The sequence below is a fragment of the Vicugna pacos genome, chromosome 11, assembly GCF_048564905.1.
Source record: "Vicugna pacos chromosome 11, VicPac4, whole genome shotgun sequence".
Classification (NCBI taxonomy): Eukaryota; Metazoa; Chordata; class Mammalia; order Artiodactyla; family Camelidae; genus Vicugna; species Vicugna pacos.
This window is the reverse complement of record NC_132997.1, coordinates 51,264,355-51,288,411: the sequence shown is the minus strand read 5'-3', so window position 1 is coordinate 51,288,411 and position 24,057 is coordinate 51,264,355. Positions and strand designations below refer to the sequence as shown.

The window sequence follows — 24,057 nt, the reverse complement described above, 5'->3', positions numbered from 1 at the left end:
CACTTGTTTATTTAGGCACGGCGCAGCGGGGGCAGTGGCAGCGCCCAACTGGCTGCTGGTGAGTGAGCGCCCCCTTGTGGTGAAATGGTTGTGTGTGGACACTGATATTAGGACCAATTGACAGACATGGGGAGCAGCAATTCCGCTCAATTCCAAGCACTTCCTCTATAGCTCCACCAGGAGTGATGGCCACACTGGTTTAAAGGAGGTCTGGAACTCAAGTCTTTAGTTCCCCAGGGCCAGGACCCTTGTTTTGTCATTTCCATCCACACTTACTTATACCTTAATGATGGACTGAGCTATATATGTGGTGGTCTGCAGGCAGCTAGGCAGTGTGGCTGTCTCACCAAAGGACAGACTTCAAGCCTTGCACTGGGTTTGGGAGCTGATAGAACCCTTCAGCTACCTGCACACGTAACCACTGGGTTATTCAGGTTCTGAAGGCTGTCATTCAGGTAACCCAGCTTTTCATTCTGGCTTTCAGCCCACTCCTACTTTGCCAGAATCGAGTCAAGGAACGCCGCCTTTGCTATATAGTTTTCTGCCAAATAGCTTGATTCTCTGAACGCCTACTTGCTTTGGGGTGAACCCTAGAGAAAGAGGGGCCAGGATGTGCTTGGCGAGGAGAGGCATGGCCCACCCAAGAAGTGGTGTCTGGATGCTTATCCCTGCTCCTCACACCTGGGACCCCTTTGCCTTCTCTGTGGGTCTTGGTAGCAACAAGCTGCTTTTAGCTAGGCCCAGTAGTAACAGAAGTAATGACAGAGGCCTAACTTTATAGCCACCACCAATAGCCTGGGTAAGCAAAAGTAAGGTGTGAGAGCCTTTTCTTGTACTTGCTGCTTTTTCATAATCTCTCCTTAACATCCTACCCTGTAATTTCAATTGCATTAATTTTAGAATAAGTATTTATTTCTAAAAATTGTTGCTTGTGTCTTTGTCCCACATAAAGATGCTTAATTTAGCTATAGTGCTCTCGAAGTTGGCATTTTTCAGCCTTTTATCCCTGAGAGTAATAAGCAGAGGCAGGAAGGTGACATACACATAGTCCATACCTCCATGTCTGGTGGCTTGCCCCCTGATCCACAGTCATCAGGTCAAAGCACACTTAGAATAATTTAAGTCAGATGTGGAGCAGATGGGGGACTATTGTCTGAATCTTGTTGGCTTGATATTAAACTTTACTGAGAACTTGTTACTAACAGAGGTACTGGAGAGAAATCAAGATTGCAGAGTAGAAGGACATGGAGCTCACCTCCTCCCACAGATACATCAGAAGTCTACCTACATGTGGAACAATTCTGACAGAAAACCTACTGAACACTGGCAGAAGCTCTTATACAACCAAAGCTGCAAAAAAGGTCCAACCACATAACCACGTAGGATGAATCAGGTTAGGACCTGCACCCCTGGGGAGGGCTGTGAAAGAAGAAAGATTCCTTCACCCTGGGAACCTCCTTCCCTGGCTGAGATCAGCCGGGACAGATAGGGAGCTTCAAAGGAGCGTGCAGCAGCCAGGCTGCAGCAGGCAGAACAGGAAAAGACCAGCAGAGTCAGTCCTGGCTACCTCGCAGTTCTCCCCAGCCTCAGACATACATTGCTGGTGCATGCGGGAGGCTGGGTGCTGAACCTTGGGCTTCAGCAGACAGACCTGGAGCAAGGACTGGGGTTGGCTGCAGGGAGACAGCCCGAAGGTGTTGGAGCATGGTCCAGACTGCAGCCAAGAATCTGCACAGGAAGGAGCCCAGGTCTGCTACTGAAGCCCAATTGCCAACACATGTGCAGAGAGAGGGGCGGGACCCTGCCACAGCGTTCTCAGCATGCTCACAGCAGGCATGGCTCCACCTCTGTGAGCCCTGGGAGTGCGCAAGCGCCAGTGGGTTGCCCACCCCGCGGGATGGGCTGAAATTTGAGCTGTGCCTCAGCGGCTGTGTGACTTCTGTGTATTTATGCTGCAGTAGGCAGCTTTGTATGCACAGTGGCTGTGGGACACCTGAGCAGATGACTGGTGCTCCCATGGCTGGCGTGGGTCCAGGTGCAGGTTTTGTGGGCACACAGAGGCAGGGGTGGGGCCTGGGCTGATTGTACAGCTCCCACGGCGGGTCCAGGTTCGTGGCTATGGTGGACCCCATGCCTGACTTTGGTCAGTCTGTGCTGGTGACTGAGCACAGCGCCTGAGGGACACCTAGGCCAATTGCCTGCATTCCCATGGTTGAGATGGGGCCAGGGGAAGTGCCAACAGTATACTTTGTGAGCCTGCACAGTGGGTGACAGGTGACACCAGAGTGCACTTCCCCATGGACAACTCCTGCAGAGGAATACTCAGTTGCTCTTCCAGCGGGAGCACTCTTGTCCCACGACCTCACAGCCACAGTTCAGAAATGGATCTGGGGGCTACTACTCCAGCAACAAGGGAGCAGACCCTGCCCCAGTAGTGCTGTGACAATTGCAGAGCAAACACAAGGCCCTGCCCAACATCCAGTCCAAGCTCTGGTCACCACACCAGTCACCCTTCCCCCACCAAGGGGATAATGACCAGCACACACCGAGGAAAGATGTGGTAGGCAGCCACACTAAAAGCCACCCTCACACCAAAATAGTCTCATGCAGGTTACACAGAGTGGTTCCCACATAAAAACAGCTCTTCAAGACCACAGTAAATGACTTTCTCCTAAATTCATATAGTCAGAGAACTATAAGTAAAATGAAGAAGCAGAGGAACCACTTCTGATGAAAAGAACAAGAGAAATCTCCTGAAAGGACAAGCAATGAAACAGGCCTCTCCAGTCGAACTCCAAGTTCAAGGAGGAGGTAATAAAAATACTGAGGGAATTAAGAAAGGCTATTGATAAAAATGCAGATCACTGGAAAAGGAACTAGAAACTATAAAGAGGAGCCAATTAAAAATTAGAAAACTCATTTGCTGAGACAAAAGCCGAGCTAAGGGCAACAAATAGACTAAATAATGCAGGAGAACAAAAAAGTGATCTGGAAGATGGAATAATGGCAATCACCTAATTACAACAGCAGACAGACCAAAAAAAAAAAAACCAATATATGAGATCCATGGGATAATATAAAGCATGCCAACAGATACATAATAGGGATTCCAGAAGGAGGAAAAAGAGAAAAGGGGATCAAAAATGTATTTTAAGATATTATGGCTGAACATTTCCCAAACCTAAAGAAGGAAACATACCTAGGTATAGGGAGCAGAGAGGGTCCCAAACAAGATGATATTACAATTAAAATGTCAAAAGTTAAAGATGAAGAGAGGATTCTAAAGACAGCAAGAAAAAAAAAAAACAGTTAAATTACAAAGGAACCCCCATAAGGCTATCAACAGATTTCTCTATAGAAATATTACGGGCCAGAAGGGAGGGGCAAGACATATGCAAAGTCATGAAAATGAAAAACCTGCAACTTAGGATACACTACCCAGCAAGATTTAGAATAGAAGAAAGAATTTCTCTGACAAGCAAAAACAAAAGAATACAGCAATACTAAACCTACTCTAAAGGATGTACTGAAAGGTCTTATCTAAATAGAAAAGAAGCAAAAATCTATAGGAAAGAGAAAAATCACAATTTGAAAATAAATCACTTAAATAAGCCAGTACAGATTTTTTTTAAAAAATCAAAAAAAAAATTTGTGCAAGTGACGATAACTGCAATGAACAGAAAAGGATAGCATGAAAATGTAAAAAGAGTACATCAAAGTCATAAAATGTAGGTGAGGGAACTATGAAGTTGTAGATTTTTTTTTTTGGATGTGTTTGAGCCTACATGGCTACCAGTCTAAAACCAGTAGATATAGTAATGGATTAACATGCTTGAAACACAGGGTAACCACAAATCAAAAAAACCCCGACAGATTCACAAAAATCAGAAAGAAGTGAACACAAGTATACCAAAAAAACCCATTAAGCCACAAAAGGAAAAACAGAAAGGAACAAAAAATACAAAATCAACTGGAAAACAGTCTAAAATGGCAATAGATACATATCTATCAATAATTACCTTAAATGTCAATGGACTAAATGCTTCAATCAGAAGACACAGAATGCCAGATTGGATACTAGAACAAGAATTTACAATATGCTGCCAACAAGTGACCCAGTTTAGGCCAAAACATACATACAGATTGAAAGTGAGGGGATAAAAAAAGATATTTCATACAAATGGAAATGGCAAGAAAGCAGAGGTAGCGATACTCAGACAAAATACACTTTAAAACATCCAGCAACACATAAAAAAGATTATACATCATGACCAAATGGGGTTCATCCCAGGGACACAAGGGTGGTTCAACATACGCAGATCAATCAATGTAATACATCACATCAACAAGAGAAAGGACAAAAACCACATGATCATCTCATTAGATGCAGAAAAAGCATCTGATAAAATTGAACACCCATTTATGATAAAAACTCTCACCAAAGTGGGTATAGAGGGAACATATCTCAACATCATAAAAGCTATAGATGACAAACCTACAGCCAGCATAGTACTCAACGGTGAAAAACTCAAAAGCTTCCCACTAAAATACGGGACAAGACAAGGATGCCCACTATCACCACTCCTATTCAACATAGTCTTGGAAGTCCTAGCCACAGCAATCAGGCAAGAGAGAGAAATAAAAGGGGTCCAGATTGGAAAAGAAGAGGTAAAAGTGTCACTATATGCAGATGACATGATACTATAAATAGAAAACCCTAAAAAGTCCACACAAAAACTACTAGAGCTGATCAAAGAATTCAGCAAGGCAGCAGGTTACAAGATTAACATTCAAAAATCAGTGGCATTTCTTTACACTAACAATGAACCAACAGAAAAAGAAAGTAAAGAAACAATCCCCTTTAAAATAGCACCCAAAGTAATAAAATACCTAAGAATAAACCTAACCAAGGAGGTAGAAGAATTATACACAGAAAACTATAAACCATTGATGAGGGAAATTAAAGACGACTTTAAAAAATAGAAAGATATCCCATGCTCCTGGATTAGAAGAATCAATATTGTTAAAATGGTCACACTGCCCAAGGCAATCTACAGATTTAATGCAATCCCTATCAAATTACCCAGGACATATTTCACAGAACTAGAACAAATCATAATAAAATTTATATGGAACCATCAAAGACCTAGAATTGCCAAAGCATTACTGAAGAGAAAGAAAGAGGCTGGAGGAATAACTCTCCCAGACTTCAGACAATACTATAGAGCTACAGTCATCAAGACAGCATGGTACTGGTACAAAAACAGACATATAGACCAATGGAACAGAATAGAGAGCCCAGAAATGAACCCACAAACTTTTGGTCAACTGATCTTCGACAAAGGACGCAAGAATATACAATGGAATAAAGACAGTCTCTTCAGCAAATGGTGTTGGGAAAACTGGACAGCAGCATGTAAAACAATGAAGCTAGAACAGTCCCTTACACCATACACAAAAATAAACTTAAAATGGATCAAAGACTTAAACACAAGATACAATAAACCTCCTAGAGGAAAATATACGCAAAACATTATCTGACATACATCTCAAAAATTTTCTCCTAGAAGAAATAAAAGCAATAAACAAATGGGACCTAATGAAACTTACAAGCTTCTGCAGAGCAAAGGAAACCATAAGCAAAACAAAAAGACAACCTATGGAATGGGAGAAAATCTCTGCAAATGAAACCGACAAAGGCTTGATCTCCAGAATATATAAGCAGCTCATACAACTTAATAAGAAATCACCAAACAACACAATCAAAGACGGGCAAAAGACCTGAACAAGCAATTCTCCAAGGAAGACATACAAATGATCAACAGGCACATGAAAAAATGCTCAGTATCACTAATTATCAGAGAAATGCAAATCAAAACTACAATGAGGTATCACCTCACACCAGCCAAAATGGCCAGCATTCAAAAATCCACAAATGACAAATGCTGGAGAGGGTGTGGAGAAAAGGGAACCCTCCTACACTGCTGGTGGGAATGCAGTTTGGTGCAGCCACTGTGGAAAACAGTATGGAGATTCCTCAAAAGACTAGGAATAGACTTACCGTATGACCCAGGAATCCCACTCCTGGGCTTGTATCCAGAAGGAACCCTACTTCAGGATGACACCTGCACCCCACTGTTCATAGCAGCACTATTTACAATAGCCAAGACATGGAAACAGCCTAAATGTCCATCAACAGGTGACCGGATAAAGATGTGGTATATTTATACAATGGAATACTATTCAGCCACAAAAACCGACAACATAATGCCATTTGCAGCAACGTGGATGCTCCTGGAGAATGTCGTTCTAAGTGAAGTAAGCCAGAAAGAGAAAGAAAAATACCATATAAGATCACTCATATGTGGAATCTAAAAAACAGAAACAAAAACAAAAAGCATAAATACAAAACAGAAGTAGCCTCATAGACATAGAATACAAATTTGCGGTTGCCAAGGGGGCGGAGGGTGGGAAGGGATAGACAGGATTTCAAAATTGTAGAATAGATAAACAAGATTATACTGTATAGCACAGGGAAACATATGCAAGATCTTATGGTAGCTCACAGAGAAAATAATGTGACAATGAATATATATATGTTCATGTATAACTAAAAAATTGTTGTCTACACTGGAATTTGACACATTGTAAAATAATTATAAATCAATAAAAAATGTTAAGAAAAAAAGAAAAAAATACACTTTAAAACAGAGGCCATAAAGATAAAGGACACTATACAATGATAAAATGAACAATACAAGAAGAGGATATTATACTCATTAACATATAAGCACCCAATATAGGAGCATCTAAATACATAAAACAAATACTAAGAGAAAAAAGGTGAGAAATTGATGGGAATACAATAGGAGATTTTAACACCCCACTGACATCAATGGACAGATCATCCAGACAGAAAATCAGTAAGGCAACAATGACACAATACAAGAGTTAGACATAATTGATACTTTGAGGACATTATATAAAAAAAACCCCAGAAACAAAACAGAATATACAATCTCCTCAAGTGCACATGGAACATTCTCTAGAATAGGCCACCTAGGTCACAAAACAAGTTTCAACAAATATAAGAGGATAAAAAAAATTTCAAGCATCTTTTCTGACCACAAAGGCATAAAACTAGAAATCAACCACAGAAAGAGAAACAAGAAAAAAAAAAAAAAGATAGCATGGAGACTAAATAACATGCTACTAAAAAGCCAGTAAGTCAATGATGAAATCAAGAGGAAATTTTAAAAAAGACCTTGAGAAAAATAACACTGAAAACACAACCATAAAAAATCTACGGGATGCAGCAAAAGCAGTCCTAGGAGGGAAGTTCACAGCAATACAGGCCTTCCTCAAAAAACAAGAAAAATCTCAACAAACAACCTAACCTACCACCTAAAAGAATTAGAAAAAGAAAAAAACTTAGTTAGCAGAATGAAATAAACAATAAAGGTCAGAGAGGAAATAAAATAGAGATAAAAAAATCACAAAAGAATAAAGCCAAGAGCTGTTTTTTTTTTTTGAAAAAGGTAAACAAAATTGACAAAATTCTGGCCAGACTCACCAAAAGAAAAACAGACAGAACGCCAAGTAAACAAAATAAGAAATGAAAGAGGACAAATAACAACCAATACCACAGAAATACAAAAAACTGTAAGAGAATACTAGGAACAATTATATGTCAACATAGAAGAAATGAACAAGTTTCTACAAACATACATCCCACCAAAACTGAATAAAGAAGAAATAGATAATTTGAAAAGACCAATCAATAGAACTGAAACAGAATCTGTAATAAACCAACTCCTTGCAAACAGAAGTCTAGGACCAGATAGGTTCGCTGAGGGATTCTAACAAACACACAAGAAAGAACTTACACCAGTCCTCCTCAAACTCTTCCAAAAGACTGAAGAAGAGGGGACATTCTCAGAGCTATCCTATGAAGCCATCATCACCCTGATACTAAAACCAGACAAAGACACTACCAAAAAAAAATTAAATGCCAATATATTTGATAAAAGTACATGCAAAAATTCTCAACAAAATATTAGCTAAACAAATACAAAAACAGTAAAGACTATACAACAAAGTCAAGCTTGATTCATCCCAGGGTCACAAGCGTAACACAAATACTGACTGTGAGATGCACCACATTAACAAAACGAAAGATAAAATGACATGATCATCTCAATACATGAAGAAAAAGCATTTGATAAAATAGCACTTGATAAAATAGAACATCCATTCACGATTTTTAAAAAACTGACCAAAGTGAACACTCCTACCAATAAGAGCTATTTATGGCAAATGTACAGCCAACGTAGTGCAAAATGGTGAGAAGATGAAAAGCTTCCCCCTAAAACCTAGCACAAGACAAGGGTGCTCACACAGTGTTAGAAGTCCTAGTCACAGCAATCACAAAAGGAAAAACAAAACAAAACAAAGGGTATGCAGAATTGGAAGAGAGGAAATAAAATAGTCATTATATACAGATGACAGGATACTATGCACAGAAAACTCTAAAGAGTCCACACAAAAAATACGAGAAGTGGGCACAACATTGTAAAATGACTATAATTCAATAAAAAAAAGTTAAAAAATACGAGAAGTGATAAATTCATGACAAGATCAAGATACAACACGCAGAAATCTGCATTTCTTTAAATTAACAATGAAATATCAGAGACAGAAGTTAAAAAAAAAGTAACTTTAAAATCATAAACAAACAAGTACTCAGGAATAAACCTGAGAAAGGAGGTGGAAGACATACGCTGAGAACTAAAACACTGATGATTCACGTAAACTGAGAGGCAGCCCATTCCCTTGGAGAGGAAAATTAACACTGTGAAGACGGGGACATCACCCAAAGCGATTTACAGATCTAATACAATCCCTATCCTAGTACCCATGACATTTTTCACACAACTCGAACAAATAATCCTAACATTTATATGGAAACAAAAGACCCAGAATTGCCAAAGCAATCCTGAGGAAAAAGAACAAAGCTGGAGGCATAGTATTCCAAGACTTCAGAAAATATTACAAAATAAAAAGTCAACAAATGATAAATGCTGGGGACAGTGGACAGACATTCCTCCTACACTGTTGCTGGGAATGTTGTTTGGTGCAGCCATTATGGAGAACACTATGGAGATTCTTTACAAAACCAAAAAGAGACTTCCAATATGATCCACCAATCCCACTTCTCAGTATAGATATAAATATACACACATATATCTTGAGGAATCTCTAACTGGGTAAGATACATGCACCCCAGGGTTCAGAGCAGCACTACAGCCAGGAGCCAAGACATGGAAGCAACCTAAACATCCATCAATAGATGACTGGATAAACAGCATATGGTATGTATGTGTGTGTGTATACACACACACACACACACACACACACACATATATATACATACACTACACACACACACAATGGGATAGTACTCAGCATAAACACGAATAAACTAATGCCATTAGCAGCAACATGGATGGACCTGAGACTGGCATACGACGTGAAGTAAGCCAGCAGAGAAAGAAAAATACCAATATGATATCACCTATATGTGGAGTCTGAAAAAATGCCATAAATGAACTCATTTATCAAACAGAAACAGGCTCCCAGACGTAGAAAACACACTTATGGTTACCAGGTGGAAAGGAGGTGGGAAGGGAGAAATAAGGAGTTCAAGATTTGCAGTTACAAACTACTATATATAAAATAGAGAAACAACAAGTTTATACCGTAGAGCACAGGGAACTATATTCCGTATCTTGTGGTAACCGATCATCAAAAGACAAGGAGAAGGCTGAAATGCATGTGTGTGTGTGTGACTGAAACATGATGCTGTACACGTGCAGTTGTACAACACTGTAAACTGACTGTAAATACTGTAAACAAATGATGCGACTGACAAGGGCTTAATTTCCAGAATATACACTCAGTTCATACAACTCTGACAAAAACAAATATCCAGTTAGGAAGTGAGCAGAAGATCTCAATAGGCATTTCTCTGAATCAGTCTTACAGATGTCATCAAGGCACACGAGAAGATGGTCAACATTGCTAATTATTACAGAAATGTAAATGAAAACTACCGTGAGGTATCTCCTCACACCAGTCAGAATGGCCATCATCAAAATATCTACAAATAATAAATGCTGGAAAAGGTGTGGAGCAAAAGGCACCTTCCTACATTCCTGTTTGGCACGTACACTTTTGCAGCCACTATGGAAAGTGACATAGAATTTCCTTAAAATACGAAAAACAGAGTTACCATATGGTCCAGTCATCTTGGGCACATATCCAGAGAGTACTCTAATTTTATTTAGTTTTTTTTTTTTCACTGAAGTATGGTCAGAACTATGAACACTGGAGTGCAGGTGTCTTTTTGAATTAGGGTTCCTTCTGGATATATGCCCAGAATTGGGATTCCTTGGTCATATGGTAAGTCTATTTTTAGTCTTTTGAGGAATTGCCTTTTTGTTTTCCACAATAGCTGCACCAAACTGCATTCCCACCAACAGTGTAGGAGGGTTCCCTTTTCTCTACACCCTCTCCAGCATTTATCATTTGGAACACCCTAATTTTAAAAGATACATGCAACCCAATATTCACAGTAGCATTGTTTATAATAAACAAGACATAGAAGCAATCTCAACGTCCATATACCGATGAATGGATAAAGATATGGTGTATATATACACAATGGAATACTATTCAGCCATAAAAAGAAATAATGCCATTTGCAGCAACATGGATGGACCCAGATGTCATACTAAGTGAAGTAAGTCTGAGAAAGACAAATAACATATGGAATCTATCACTGATCTGTGGAATCTAAAATATGATACAAATGAACTTATTTACAAAACAGAAATAGACTCATAGATAAAACAAATTTATGGTTTCCAAAGGCTAAGTTTTGTTAGGGATGGATAAACCAGGAATTTGGGATTAATAGATACAAACTACTATATATAAAATAGATAAGCTACAAGGTCCTACTGTATAGCACAGGGAGCTATATTCAGTATTTTGTAATAAGCCATGTGAAAAGAACATGACAAAGAATACAAATGTAATCTGAGTCACTTTGCCGTACACCAGAAATTAACACATTGTAAATCAACTATATTTCAATTAAAAAAAAGATAAAACTCTAAACCCCATAGGTATTGATAATCTTTACTAGCACAAATTGGAAAGGGAGATCTGGTAGTCCTTCTTACCAACCTCTGCCTCTTTTCTGGCCCTTGGTGCATGACCTCCAGGGTAAATAGGTTGTGACACTGCTAGCTGCCAGTTCCAAGTGACCCTGGCATTTGCAAGCTGGCTTAGTACCCATGTTGCCACAGACGAGGGATCAAAAGTGAGAACCCATTGGGAGAAGGGCTTCCCAGTCACTTTTGCATAATTCAATATATGTGGAATGATACTCATGCAGCACATGTGTAGGGGTAGAGGTGAGGCTTCTCTGACGCCCCCTTCTCTCAGTTGCAGCAGGTCAGTGACAGCGCTCTGCCCTAGAGAGTTACAGGGCTGGGGGACCAATCTGTGTGAATCAGCTCCCAGACTGCTCAGATGGTAGAATGACTGTCACCTCCTAAGCTGCAGCTTCTGTTGTCTCCCTTACCGAGTCAAAGCGGCAAGTCTTGAGACTTTGGCCATATTTCTACATAACTGGAAGCCATCAGGATTAGCAATCTCCCTGTTGGGAGGGTGTGGAGAGAAGGGAACCCTCTTAAACTGCTGGTGGGAATGTAACTTGGTGTAGCCACTATGGAAAATAGTAGGGAAGGTCCTTAAAAAACTAAAAACAGAGTTACCAAATGGTCCAGCAATCCCACCCCTGGGCATATATTTGGAAAAGATGAACTCTAATTTGAAAAGATACATGCCCCCCAATGTTCATAGCAGCAGCCAAGACATGGAATCAACCTAAATGTCCATCAACAGATGACTGGATAAAAGATGTATATATATATTCAATGGACTACTATTCAGCCATAAAAAAGAATGAAATAACACCATTTGCAGCAACATGGATGGACTTAGAGATTATTATACTAATTGTCATCAGACAGAAAAAGACAAATATTTAATGATATTACTTATATGGGGAATCTAAAAAAATCACACAAACAAACTTATTTACAAAACAGACTCACATAGAAAACAACTTCTGATTACCAAAGAGGAAGTGGGGGGAGGAATATATTAGGAGTATGGGATTAACAGAAACACACCACCATATATAAAACAGATAAACAAGGATTTACTGTATAGCCCAGGGGACTGTATTCAATATCCTGTAATAACTAATAACAGAAAATAATTGAAGAAATTATACCCAAATCACCTGTTAGTTTTCTGTACACCTCACACTAACACAATATTGTAAATCATCTATACTTCAACTGAGGGAAAAAAAGAAATCTCCCCATCAGATGCTATAGGCTAGGAAGATGTAGTGTTAGGTCCCACTGTGCATATAACACAGGTGTCCAGCTCGCTTTTATCTTTGTTCATGGTGCTCCCTCAGCCGTAAGAATCCTACTCAGGTCTTCGTGGCACAACTCAAATGAAGCCTCCAGACTCACCCTCATGAACCTCTTCGTGTTCCCTTAGCTCATTTCTTATCTTTGCATCTAGTGTTAACTTAAATTCCTGCTCCCTGGTAATAGTTAACCATTTTCCTACTTAATTCCCTGAGACCACAATGAACTTAAAGGCAGGGTGCTCTGGTCCCCATCCCCCTAGTGCCTTGAACACTGTCTTGCACAAAGTACTTTCAATGCCTGCTGACTCCCATTTGGATTGACCTGTGGGAAAGAAGATTCGAGAGCTTGAGGTTGAGGGAAGCGATGATTTTATTTGAGGCGTAAAGGCACGTGTGTCTCTGTTACATAGGATGAGGATGACTTTAGGGTCCTGGTTTCTAAGATGAGACTTTATCTTAGACAGGGCTTCTATCACAGCTTTTTGGGATATGAATTAGAGAGGGAGCAAGACACCGCCCAGAAAGAAAATCATTACTGTTGCTGGGAAGTCGTAAAGGAAGGGCAGATGCTACTTAAATCAGTACACATGTTAACAGAGCCCCAAAGAGGAAGAGGGTGGCGTAGGGAAACTGGTCTAAATTCCTGGTGTTGGCAATGATCCTGGCCTCTCCTTCCACGGCAAAGACTGGCCCCTATACAAAGGCAGCAGGGTTGACTTGGTAGATCTGACTGCAGCAACGTCTCGGGACTCCCCCATTCCCTCTCTGGACCCCCAGCAGCACTTCCCCTTTCCCCTGAAGAGCTCAGAGGAAGCGCAGGGTCTATGTCATGGACACTGCTACTTGCTCGATGAAGCTGGCCAGGTTTATGTCCCGTTCTGAAAGGCCCGCACATTCGTGGGTGCTCAGGGTGATGTGAACCTGAAACAAAACCAGAGATTCGGAACCAGCTGATTCCACAAACCACACCTAAGAGCAGGAGAGTCACCAGCTCCTGGGCTCAGCCACACTAAGAGGAACCAGGCATTACAGTCTCTGCTGGGGACTGCCCTCCTGATGAGTCTTTAACAACAGCACAAAACTGTCTTCTATTACACCTCCAAAAGTAGTGGTGACTTCAGCACAGGATAAAAAAGAAAGATCCAAATATCAAGAACCACCTAAAAGCTAAAGACAAGACCCAAAACCAATTCCAACTCCTAAATGCTGTCCATTTACAGACCATCTCTTCTGGGCTTAATGTTTTTAGAAAGAATCCAGTCTCGCTCATGTGCATGACAGGCATTTGATGATTGTTTCAATTCATTCAGCAGACAAGCTCATCTACTTGGTGTGCATGAGTATTCTTAGTTCAAGTTTATTACTTTTTCACTCTTCCATACCTCCACGAAAATTTTTGCCCTTTAGAGCTATTAACAATGAGTATGCCTGGTTCCCACAGCCTTTCCTTCCTTGGGGTTTGCCTTTGTAATGTCTAGTTTAACCTCATGTTAACTCAGTAGTGTTCCAATTTGCATTTCTTTAATCTGTAGTGAGGTTAAATATTTTCCAGGAGTGTTTATGTCCATCCTAGGAAGGAGATGAAAGGAACAGGAGCGGACAGCCAACCTATGTGTGAGAAGGGCCCACAGGGAAGGAAGCCCAAGGAAGGGGCCTTCAGAACGAGTTGAAGTTCTAGGCACACATCACTCACCTTGTTGTACACGTTAAACCATTCAGGATGGTGGTCCAGTTTCTCAGCCTGCAGAGCCACTCGTGTCATGAAGCCAAAAGCCTATTAGTGAAGTGAGATCCAGGTTAGTGTCCTGAGAGAGAGGACTGCTGGGTGCCTTTGAATGGCCCAGATGCAAGAGGACGGGCTAGCTCCCCACAAGGTGACCCTTCTAGCTTTTGGCATTCCCCCAGCACCAGCCACTGGTTCTGAGGCTAGAGTTTGAGTTGTTCCTTCTGCAGTAGGAAGTCTTGTTTCTAGGATCCCCAACTAAGAGGAAACACCAAGGAGGTTTCCTAGTCTTGGCCAATCTTCTGGTTATCTACGAAAACGTCTTCTGTTATCCACCTGTTTCTTACTTGGACTGTCTCCCCTAAGGACTGTTTCTAAAAATTCCACGTACGGAGAGCCAAAGACCCACCTCCCCATTCTCTAGTCCCCAAAGATGACATTTTTCCAAGTAAACTGGATTAGTGTAGTGTCTGAGAGTCCTGGCTAACAGGGTGTTAAGGGAGGGAACATGTTCTGGAGTGTGACTCAATTAGCCCCAGTCTCAGAAAACTCTGCCCCACGCTGGTGCATACCCTATTGAAGTCTTTGAAATGAAACTGCTTAAAGATGGCATCCCGGCCTTCCAGCTCATTCCACCCCACCGCCCGCAGGTTTGGCAGCAACTGGTCCCGCTCCTCTGCACTTAGCCTGTGTGCTTTGCCAGCCTAGGAGAGAGAAAACAGGTTCAAGGACATTTTTGTTTTAACATGACAAAAGAGAGGGCCCTGAACCTTTGGGGAAATTTAGCCAGCCTCCTCTGGCAGCTCTGGTGATGCAGTCAAAGGGCAGTTGGTCTAAAGGAACAGACTGGGAGCTGGGGCCCTGGCTCATGCACTGATAGGTTCTTAGAAAATCCTGAACTTTAATGCAAATCGCTGGGAGAGAGAACGCTCCCCACCTCCGCTGCCCCCAAAGACTTACAGATGGCGCTCCTCCATAAAACAAACAAACAAAACTAGGCTCTTACATTAATAGGGGAGTAAAAGAAAATTAAGCCCCTACTGTGACTCGTTGTGTACTGAAGACAAAACTGAGGCCTAGAGCCACTCTTTCGCCACCCCCCACCCTCAGTCAATGAAAGCACTGGTGTGGTTCTCAAGGTGGGTCCACGTGTCCACATCCCTGGGTCCAGGCAAAGGAACCACACTTAAAACACGTTCCAGGCGATTCTTAGCCACACCACCATCCATGACCACTGGCACTACCTCCTAGGGGGGACCCCACACTCTCTAGTGGTTCCCCATGGGCTGCTCCCATGCAGCCTCTGCTTCCCAGGTGCCAGGCCTACATTGCTCAGATTTCCACCTTCTTTTCTATTCTGTCAGCCTAGGAAGCCCAAGCCACAGAGCTCAGTCTCCAAAGTAGTAGTAACTTGGCCAAGAACAAATGGCAAACCCCGTGCCCCAGCCTATTTACCTGTTGTGCAAAATGCCCTCAAGGCAGCCCAAACTGGCACAATTCAGGCCATGAGTGGAACCCTCAGAGAACAGAAGGAAGCAAAGGTCAGGTCTAGCCTAAGATGACCCAGGTGAAATCGCTTAAGGGATTCCAGAATTTAGGCCCCTGAAGTACAACTAACCAAGGATGGAACGTGTAGAGGGCTAATTACCAGTGAAATCAGTAAGGTCTGGGGAGAGAACACGAGGGAGGTTAATTTAGCTTTTATGAGGCAGCCCACAGACTGGAAGCCAGGTGGCCCTGGGGCACTCATCTCCTCCAGCTTGATGGGTAAAGGGGCACAAAAACGTCTACTTCGGGGATCAGCAAGAGGAGCCAAGGGGACGCTTTAATAAATTCCACTCTTATTAAGGGAATGTCATCTACATTTTTAAAAGGAGACTTCCTGGGGCACACAGGCTTATTATGCTAGGCCTTCGGGTTTAGGGTAGAACTGGAAAAGCACTGCAGCGCTCCTTTAACTCAACCTTTTCCTCCCTCCTGAAAAGTGTGGGTTCTCTCTGGACCCAACTGGCTTGGTCCTTCTCCTCTCGTGGGCTCCAGAAGGCCAGCGAGGACAGTGGAGATCTGCATCACCACCCAACCCTGTCTCTATTCCAGAGCTGGCCCTGTCTAAGTAGCTGGTCCATGTATCCAGGCAACGGATGACCAGATGGCAACCAAGGCATCAGAATCCACCGTTTAGTTTTTTGGCTCTGAAAGGGGTGTGCAGGTATTTGTGAGCTCCTAGGAGGCTCCCCTTTCTCTTTAGAGTCTTCTGGAATCCCCCACATTTCACAGCCCGGGGCTGTACTGACAAGCCCCTCTGAGATCTGGGATCAGAGAAGGGGCAGGGGCGGTGCTTGCTTAGTACATCACAGGTCAGGCCTGGGCCTCCGGGAGTGTGTAGAGGGGTTACTGATTACCCACACCCTGCACCTCCAGGGCCTCAGTGCATCTCACCAACAGCTCGCTCACCACCTCCCTTCCGACCAAGCCGTAGACTTAAAAATGCCCTCCCAGGTGTCTCCACCATCCTGACTGCTCCTGATGCCTTAGGGCCTAATGCTTTTCCCATTTGGTAAAGCTTCCTGGGTCTAGAAGCTCCTTTCTTGCTGCCCTGCAGGCTCAGCATCACCTCCCTAGCTGAGCACGGGGCCTGAGACTCTCCTGGGGGGAAAGCTCAGCCTGGAGGGCAGGTGGCCCTAAGCAATCATGTCTCCATTGCTGGGCACAGGCCTCAAGCCAGGAGCCAGAGGCTGCTTCCGAGGTCGGGGGACAGCAGAGGGCTTGGCCAGACCCTGTGCCCAGAAGTGCAAGAAGGGCAGTCAACAGGCACGCAGGGATACAGGGAAATCCAGTCTCCCCCTCCTTTGCACACTACACAGGCATTCCCGCCCGTCCCAAGTGTTACCACAGACCCCCAACATGGGATAGACTGTGCCACCAAAGGGGAATGTGTCTGTGGGCTCACTGCTGCCCCTCCCCACCCCTCGCCCGGGTAACACGGCCCCATCTCCCCGAGAGACCTCCCCGCTCAAGGAGGTCTCTAAACCCGGCCCCGCAGCACTCAGGCCCCAAAGGGGCACTGGCCTGGGAGTCAGGGGCAGGCCTGGGCTCCCGCCTCCCTGTAACCCGGGCTCAGCTTCCCCGGGGGAACCACTAGAGAGTGCGGGCGGGGCAGAAACCCCGACTCTCGGAGCCGGGCGCGCGGCAGCTCCGCCTGGGGCTGGGAGGGACGCTCCCCCCACCCCCGGCCTGGGCCTCTCGGCAGGCCTGGGCTCTTCCCCCCGCCCCTCCAGCTTGCCCCCCGCCCTAACCCGGCTGCCCCGACCGCGGCGGCGCATGACCCCCCTCACCATTCCCGGGGCGCGGCGCGGGCGCGGAGGAGCAGCAGGTTGCGGCGGAGCGAACGAGCGCGGCGTCCGGCGCAGCAGGAAACCGTCCGGCAAGGCCGCGCTCGGGCCGCCCCGGGGCGGGAGCGCGGCTGGGAAGGGGCCGCCCACCGGTAATTATTAACTCCAGCTGCGGCTCCCTTCCAGCACTTTCCTCGGTGCCGATGGGGTGGGGAGTTAAGGATGCGGGCTCCAAATGTGGACTCCTGCGTTTGCATCGCGCTGTGTGACCCTGGGCGCGAGAATCCCTTTTAAAAAAACACCTTATTGAAGTATTGACCCACACAATAAACTGCAAATATTTAAAGCGTACACTTGGATGCTTTTTGACATATGTAGGCAATGATCCCCACAATGAAGATCATGAACGTACCATAACCTCTAAGTTGCTTCTTCCCTCCTCAGACAACTGTCGACCTGCTTCCATCACTATAGACTGCATTTTCTAGAAATGCTATATAAATGGAAATCATACAGATGATACGCTTTTTGTACCTGGCTTCTTTCACTCGGCATAATTACTTTAAGGTTCATCCATTCTGTCGTATATTATCAATAATTTCTTCCTTTTAATGGCTAAGTAAAAGTTATTTTATTTTATTTATTGTAAGTATTATATTGTATTGGATATGCACCATTTGTTGGACATTTGAGTTGTTTCCAGTTTTTGACTGTTACAAATAAAGCTGCTGTGAACGTTTGCATACAAGTCTTTGTATGGCTATATGCTTTCATTTTTCTTGGGTAAATACCTAGGAGTAGAATGGCTAGATCATATTGGCAGGGATAAGCTTATAACTTATTAGGAAGCAGCCAAACTGCTTCTCAAAGTGGTCAGACCATTTTACATCCCTACCAGCTGTGTATGAGAGTTCTGCTTCCTCTCCACCCTCACAGATGCAGGAATGCTTGGTAAGTCAGTCTTTTTAATTTTAGCCATTCTAATTGGTGCCCAATGGTTATCTCTCTGTGGTTTTGAGTTTCCTTAATGACTAACGGTACTAAATACCTTTTCATGTGAGCTTGTTTGTCAATGGTCAATCTTTGATGAATTGCCTGTTCAAATTTCCTGCCCGTTAAAAAAAAAAGCTTTATTTTCTTTTTGGGTTTCAAGAGTTCTTCACTCTGGATATGAGCACTTTATCACATATACAACTTGCAAATATTTTGTTTGCATTCTCACAATGCCTTTCAAAGAGCAAATGTTTTTAATTTGGATGAAATCCAATTTATCAAAATCTTTCTAATGGATTGATACGTTGATTTTGTAACTAGGAAATCTTTGTCTAACCGAAGGTTGCAAAGATTTTTCTATGTTTTCTTCACATTTTATAGTTTTTGGTTTTATTTTTTAGAATTTACAGGGCTTTTTAAGGGGGTAGGTAATTAGATTTATTTACTTATTCTTAAAGGAGGTACTGGGGATTGAACCCAAGAACTTGTACATGCTAGGCATGCACTCTACCACTTGAGCTATATTCTCCCCCTCTACAGGGCTTTTTAAAGTTGGGTTTCAGGAGTTTATATCTCTACATTAATTGCTCGTCAGTTTTAGATATTGCAAATATCTCCTACCATTCAGACATCTGTACACTAACTTTTCCATGATGTCCTTTGTTGGCAGAAATCTTATATTTTAGTGTAATGAGGTTTATATTTTTTCCTCTTTTTATAACTTTGTGCTTTTGAAGATTTATTTGACAAGTCCCCTCCCACCCCACCACAAAAATATTGTCCCTTTTCCTTCTGTTAACTTTATAGTTAGGTAAATTTAAGACCCAGTGTGAAAGGTCCCCCTTTATATGCAATGTTAAACAAGATGTTAGCTAGTCTCCAGAGATGGCCCTCCAGTGAAACTTGACTCTGTTTATTCCCACCTTGTGGCTTCTGCTAATCATCCACGGGTTCCAGGAGGGAGGCTTTCTGGCCACCCAGGCCTTTAGATGACTTCAGCCCCAGCAGACATCTGACTGCAGTCACATGGGAGACCCCACGTGAGGACACTGCTTGGCAGAAACCAGGCAATCCATGGAACTATGAGAAATAGCAGGACATTTTTATTTGAAGCCAACGCATTCTGAGGTGATTTGTTATGCACCAATAGGTAACAGGACAAAAAGATTCCTGAATAAAAATTGGTACCTGGAAGTGGAATGTTAAGACCAACCTCAAACAGGTAGCATTAGCTTGGGAACATTGGTGGGTAGAAGGTGGAAGAGAGGTTTCAAAGACAAGAGGATTTGGGCTCCCACAAAGGTGTAGAAAGCTGGAAAGTGTTTCTCCCACACTCACAATGAGAAAAGCCTGGAGAGAGAATACAAAATCATTTCTTTTCTTCAGCTGGCCAAGTAGTGAATTCCAAGGGAGGCAGGAAGCTCAGGCGGGCTCACCTGTGCCAGGCGTGGGCACGGAGTGGGGAAGACACACGGGGTCCGTAAAACTGGGTAAGAAATCAGCTAAAATTTTAACAAATTGTTGGAAGCCAGTTGTGTGCTGGCATACAATCTGAAATAGCTGGGGGCCCGAGACACCGGGAGAGTTTGCACACACTAACGGCTTTGATTTCTGGACCTCCCTTCAGGGTTCTGGAGAAAGAGTGGGGGAAGGGCAAGAGACGGGGCCAGAGAGAGGCCCCGCCCTCAGCCAAGCAGGGGATTGGCTGCTGCTGCGGGGGGAAAAAAAAAGCCAAACTCTCAGTCCTCTCCAGACCTTTGTCTTAAAGGAGTAAAAGCCTTAAACCACTGGGAGAGGGCCAACAAATGCTATCACTCCCAGGGCCCAGATAAAGATGCATTGCGGCTTCATTTCCGGTAGGAGATAAAATCCCTCTGCCCTGGGGAAGGGGCAGGAAACCGGGATCCTGTACCAATACCCTAGAGGTCGGCTACCTCTGGGGAGGAGCAGAAACTTGTGCCCAAGTCCAGCCACAGATAGAAGGCAGTCTGGCTGACACGGGGGTGGCGGTGGGGATGGGCAGGAACACTGAGAAAGCCCCAGCACCCACGGCAACAGAGAGCCCTCCCCAGTCCCCGACCATGCACCTAGCAATAGCAGTGTACCACTGGGGAACGGGCAAGAGTGTGGGGAGTGCGTGGAGAGACACCTTCTTCCTGTGGGATCTTTAGGGAAATGCTGATGGGTACCACAATGAGGTCCCACTACATTCCTCTTAGAGGGACTGGGGGGAAAAATGCCATCTGATAATACCATGTGCTAACGAAGATGTGGGGTCACTGGAACTCGCATACACTGCTGGTGGACATAGGAAATGATTCAGCCCCTTTGGAGAACGATTTGGCAGTTTCCTACGAAGTTAAACACACTTTCACTTACCTTGCGATTCAACAATCCCACTCCAAGAGAAATGAACACAGATCCACGAAAAAAACCCTATATGTAAACGTGTATAACGGCTCTATTTGGAAACAATCCAAATGTCCATCAACAGACGAATGAATAAACAAATGTGGTCCACTCACACACGGGAATACTACTTAGCAATACAAAGGAACGAACTGCTGACCTGTGCAGCAACATGAGTGACTCTCTAAAGCATTATGCTAAGTGACAGAAGCCACACTCAAAAGGTTTTCCAAAAAAAAAAAAAAAAGAAAAAGAAAAAGAAAAAGAAATCATCTGCTTACGAATATTACACATCTGATGACTGGAAGAAATTTCCAGAGATTAGATGCTGTTTCTGTACACATGGAGCCTTGTTTCTTCTCCATTACCCACATGCTTCCCTGCCAGGGCCCATTGGATGCATTCCTGTCACAACTTCTGGTGCCTTTTGGTCACCTACAATGTTGGGTGAGTCAGCACAGCAGGAGGTGGGAGTATGTCTGGAAGGCATTCCTATAACCAGAACAGCCAGCAATAGCTAATCTACATATGATGTAACTGAGAATCATTCATTCCTGTATCTCTCTAAACCCAAATTAACTGTATCTGCCCTTAGGATTACCCCCAAACATGTCCAATGTTTAACACAACCCAACATGTGGGTGTGATACAGGGAAACTTGGAGTGACAAAAGACAAGGGGCTTAGAAAAAGAAAGAAAAATATCATATGATATCACTTATTTGTGGAATCCAAAAAAAAAATTAGACACTTATTTGCAAAACAGAAACAGACTCACAGACATAGAAAATAAACTTATGGTTGCTAGGGAGGAAAGAGGTGGGAAGGGATAAATTGGGAGTTTGAGATTTGCAGATACTAACTACTATATATAAAATAGATAAACAACAAGTTTCTACTGTATAGCACAGGGAACTATATTCAATATCTTGTAGTAACCTATAATGAAAAAGAATATGAAAAGGAGTATGTGTATGTATATGTATGACTGAAACATTATGCTGTACACCAGAAATTGACACATTGTCAACTGACTGTAATTCAATTTTTAAAAATTAAAAATTACCCCAAACTTAGAGACTTAAAAAAAAAAAAGACAAGGGACTTAATCTACTGCGCTTGAAATATCTTTCTTTTGCAAATTTTGCAAAAACATGTGACCATGTTGGTTCCTGGATGGCTCCCCTTCCAGTTAAGGGCCCCCCTGAGTGTCAGGTTTCATTTGCTTCCCCATAAACCCACCTTTTCCAAGGAGCCTTTCCTGCAGAACTCACCCAGCTCCTGGCCATCCTTTATTTGGTCCTTTTCCTCAATATTTCCTGCCCTTTCTTTCCCTTGTTCCTGAAAGATGAAAACTGGCATCTCTGAATCCTCACCAGTGCCTGGCACTCTGCTCTATACTCATTACCCTCTTAACAAATGTTTCCCAAATCCATGTTTGTGTATTTTGGGGGGGGTTAGCTGAGATGGCTACTGAGCAACAAAGAAACTGTCTTCAAGAAGAATTGTCTAATAGAATACAAACTTGTGGTTGCCAGGGGGAGGAGGGTAGGAAGGGACAGATTGGGAGTTTGAAATTTGTAGATACTGACAAGTATATATAGAATAGATAAACAAGTTTATACTGTATAGCACAGGGATATATATACAAGATCTTGTGGTAGCTCATGATGGTGAAAAGAATGTGCCAATGAATATATGTATGTTCATGTATGACTGAAAAATTGTGCTCTATGCTGGAAATTGACACAATGTTGTAAACTGACTACAACTCAATAAAATAAAATTTTAAAAAAAGAATTGTCTAAAATGAGCTATTTGGTTTTTGGCCAGTTCCTAGGCTAAGGATCTAAAAAGTTTAAATAAAAACCCAGAACCTCTTTTAAATTATAGAAAAAGCACATTCTAATAGTAAAAAACAACAAAAGCAATAACAACAAGCGTGGGGATAATATGGTTGGGCATAAAGAGGAAGATAAAACCAGCTTCCCCACCCTCTTCTGCACCTGCCCAGGGTTACCACACAGAGGCAACCTCGGGAACTGGGGACAGTGTCTGCTCTGAGGTCGGCCTCCTCCGCTTGCCTGATTATGGGATCTTGAACAAGTTACTTACCTTTTGGAACCTCAGTTTCCCCAACTGTAAAATGGGGATAACGATAGTAGCCGCCTGGTAGGGCTTTTGTAACGATTAAATGAGATACTCCATGTCAAGTGTCTGGTATTGCCACCTGCGTCCTCTCAACACCCCTCCACCCAGTTCTCTTCCCGCTGATTGATGCCTTTCAGCCTCCCTCTGCCTTAGAACATCCTCTGCCCATAGGTGGCGCTCTGTTCTAGATAGATCCAAGTGGGAGGGAGTCAACACCCTACTCTCAACCAGCAGGGATCAGGCTCAGTGGGTGGAAGTCTGTATCCTCGCCCCAGGGTGGAACCATTCTGGTGTGTTCACCAGTGTCTCAGGGGTCCCCAGCAGGATCAGCCCCGATGCCCTCAGTGACATCCTGTTCACTAACCCACATGTTATTGGCTTTCCTCCCTCCTCCACTAACTCACCTACTCTCTCCTTTTATTTTTCTTAATTGGAGTGTCCTTTTCTTGTTGATTTGTAAGATGACACCCCTCATTTGTTACATATGTTGTAATTATTTTCTCTGATTCTCCCTTGCTTTTTTATAGCTCAGTGATGCAGAAACATGTTTAATTTTTAGGTAGTCAGATCCTCCTAAGTTTTCCTTTACAGTTTCTGGATTTTGTGCCTTGTTCAGAAAGGACTTTTTCAACCAAGATTAACAAATATTTGTCTCTATTGCCTTTTAATATTTTGACAGTCTGTAAAAAGTGTTTAGATTATTAATCTCTCTGGAATTTGCTTTTGGGTATCATGTGAAATAATAACTTATTACTTTATTTTTCAAGTGGATAAACAATCATCTCATACCATTTTTTTTTAGCACATTAACTAGTCAATCTTTTCCCCGCTGATCTGACTGCTACTTTTGTATTCTGCTAAATTCCCATAACCCCTGTGGCTTGGTTACTGGATTATTTGTTCTGTTCCTTTGATCCATCACTCCGCCCAGTT

At 43.0% G+C, this 24,057-nt stretch overlaps 1 protein-coding gene across 1 annotated transcript; it reads right to left on the bottom strand.

Annotated features, from left to right (window-relative positions):
- Positions 1 to 12,869: 12,869 nt before the first annotated feature.
- Positions 12,870 to 17,727, bottom strand: PCBD1 (pterin-4 alpha-carbinolamine dehydratase 1). Its single transcript, XM_015246626.3, has 4 exons — positions 17,576 to 17,727; positions 14,813 to 14,944; positions 14,211 to 14,291; positions 12,870 to 13,438 (listed from the first exon to the last, which is right to left on the bottom strand). Exons 1-4 carry the CDS (start codon positions 17,576 to 17,578, stop codon positions 13,340 to 13,342), a joined length of 315 nt encoding a protein of 104 aa, XP_015102112.1. The 5' UTR covers positions 17,579 to 17,727; the 3' UTR covers positions 12,870 to 13,339.
- Between the last annotated feature and the right edge of the window lie 6,330 nt (positions 17,728 to 24,057).

Excerpts from the sequence above, each read along its gene's own strand:
- PCBD1 (XM_015246626.3), bottom strand. Across the intron at positions 14,292-14,812 it reads ATTTCAAAGACTTCAATAGG|GCTTTTGGCTTCATGACACG; the intron begins GTATGCACCAGC and ends CTTCACTAATAG. Across the intron at positions 13,439-14,210 it reads GGTTTAACGTGTACAACAAG|GTTCACATCACCCTGAGCAC; the intron begins GTGAGTGATGTG and ends GTTTTGTTTCAG.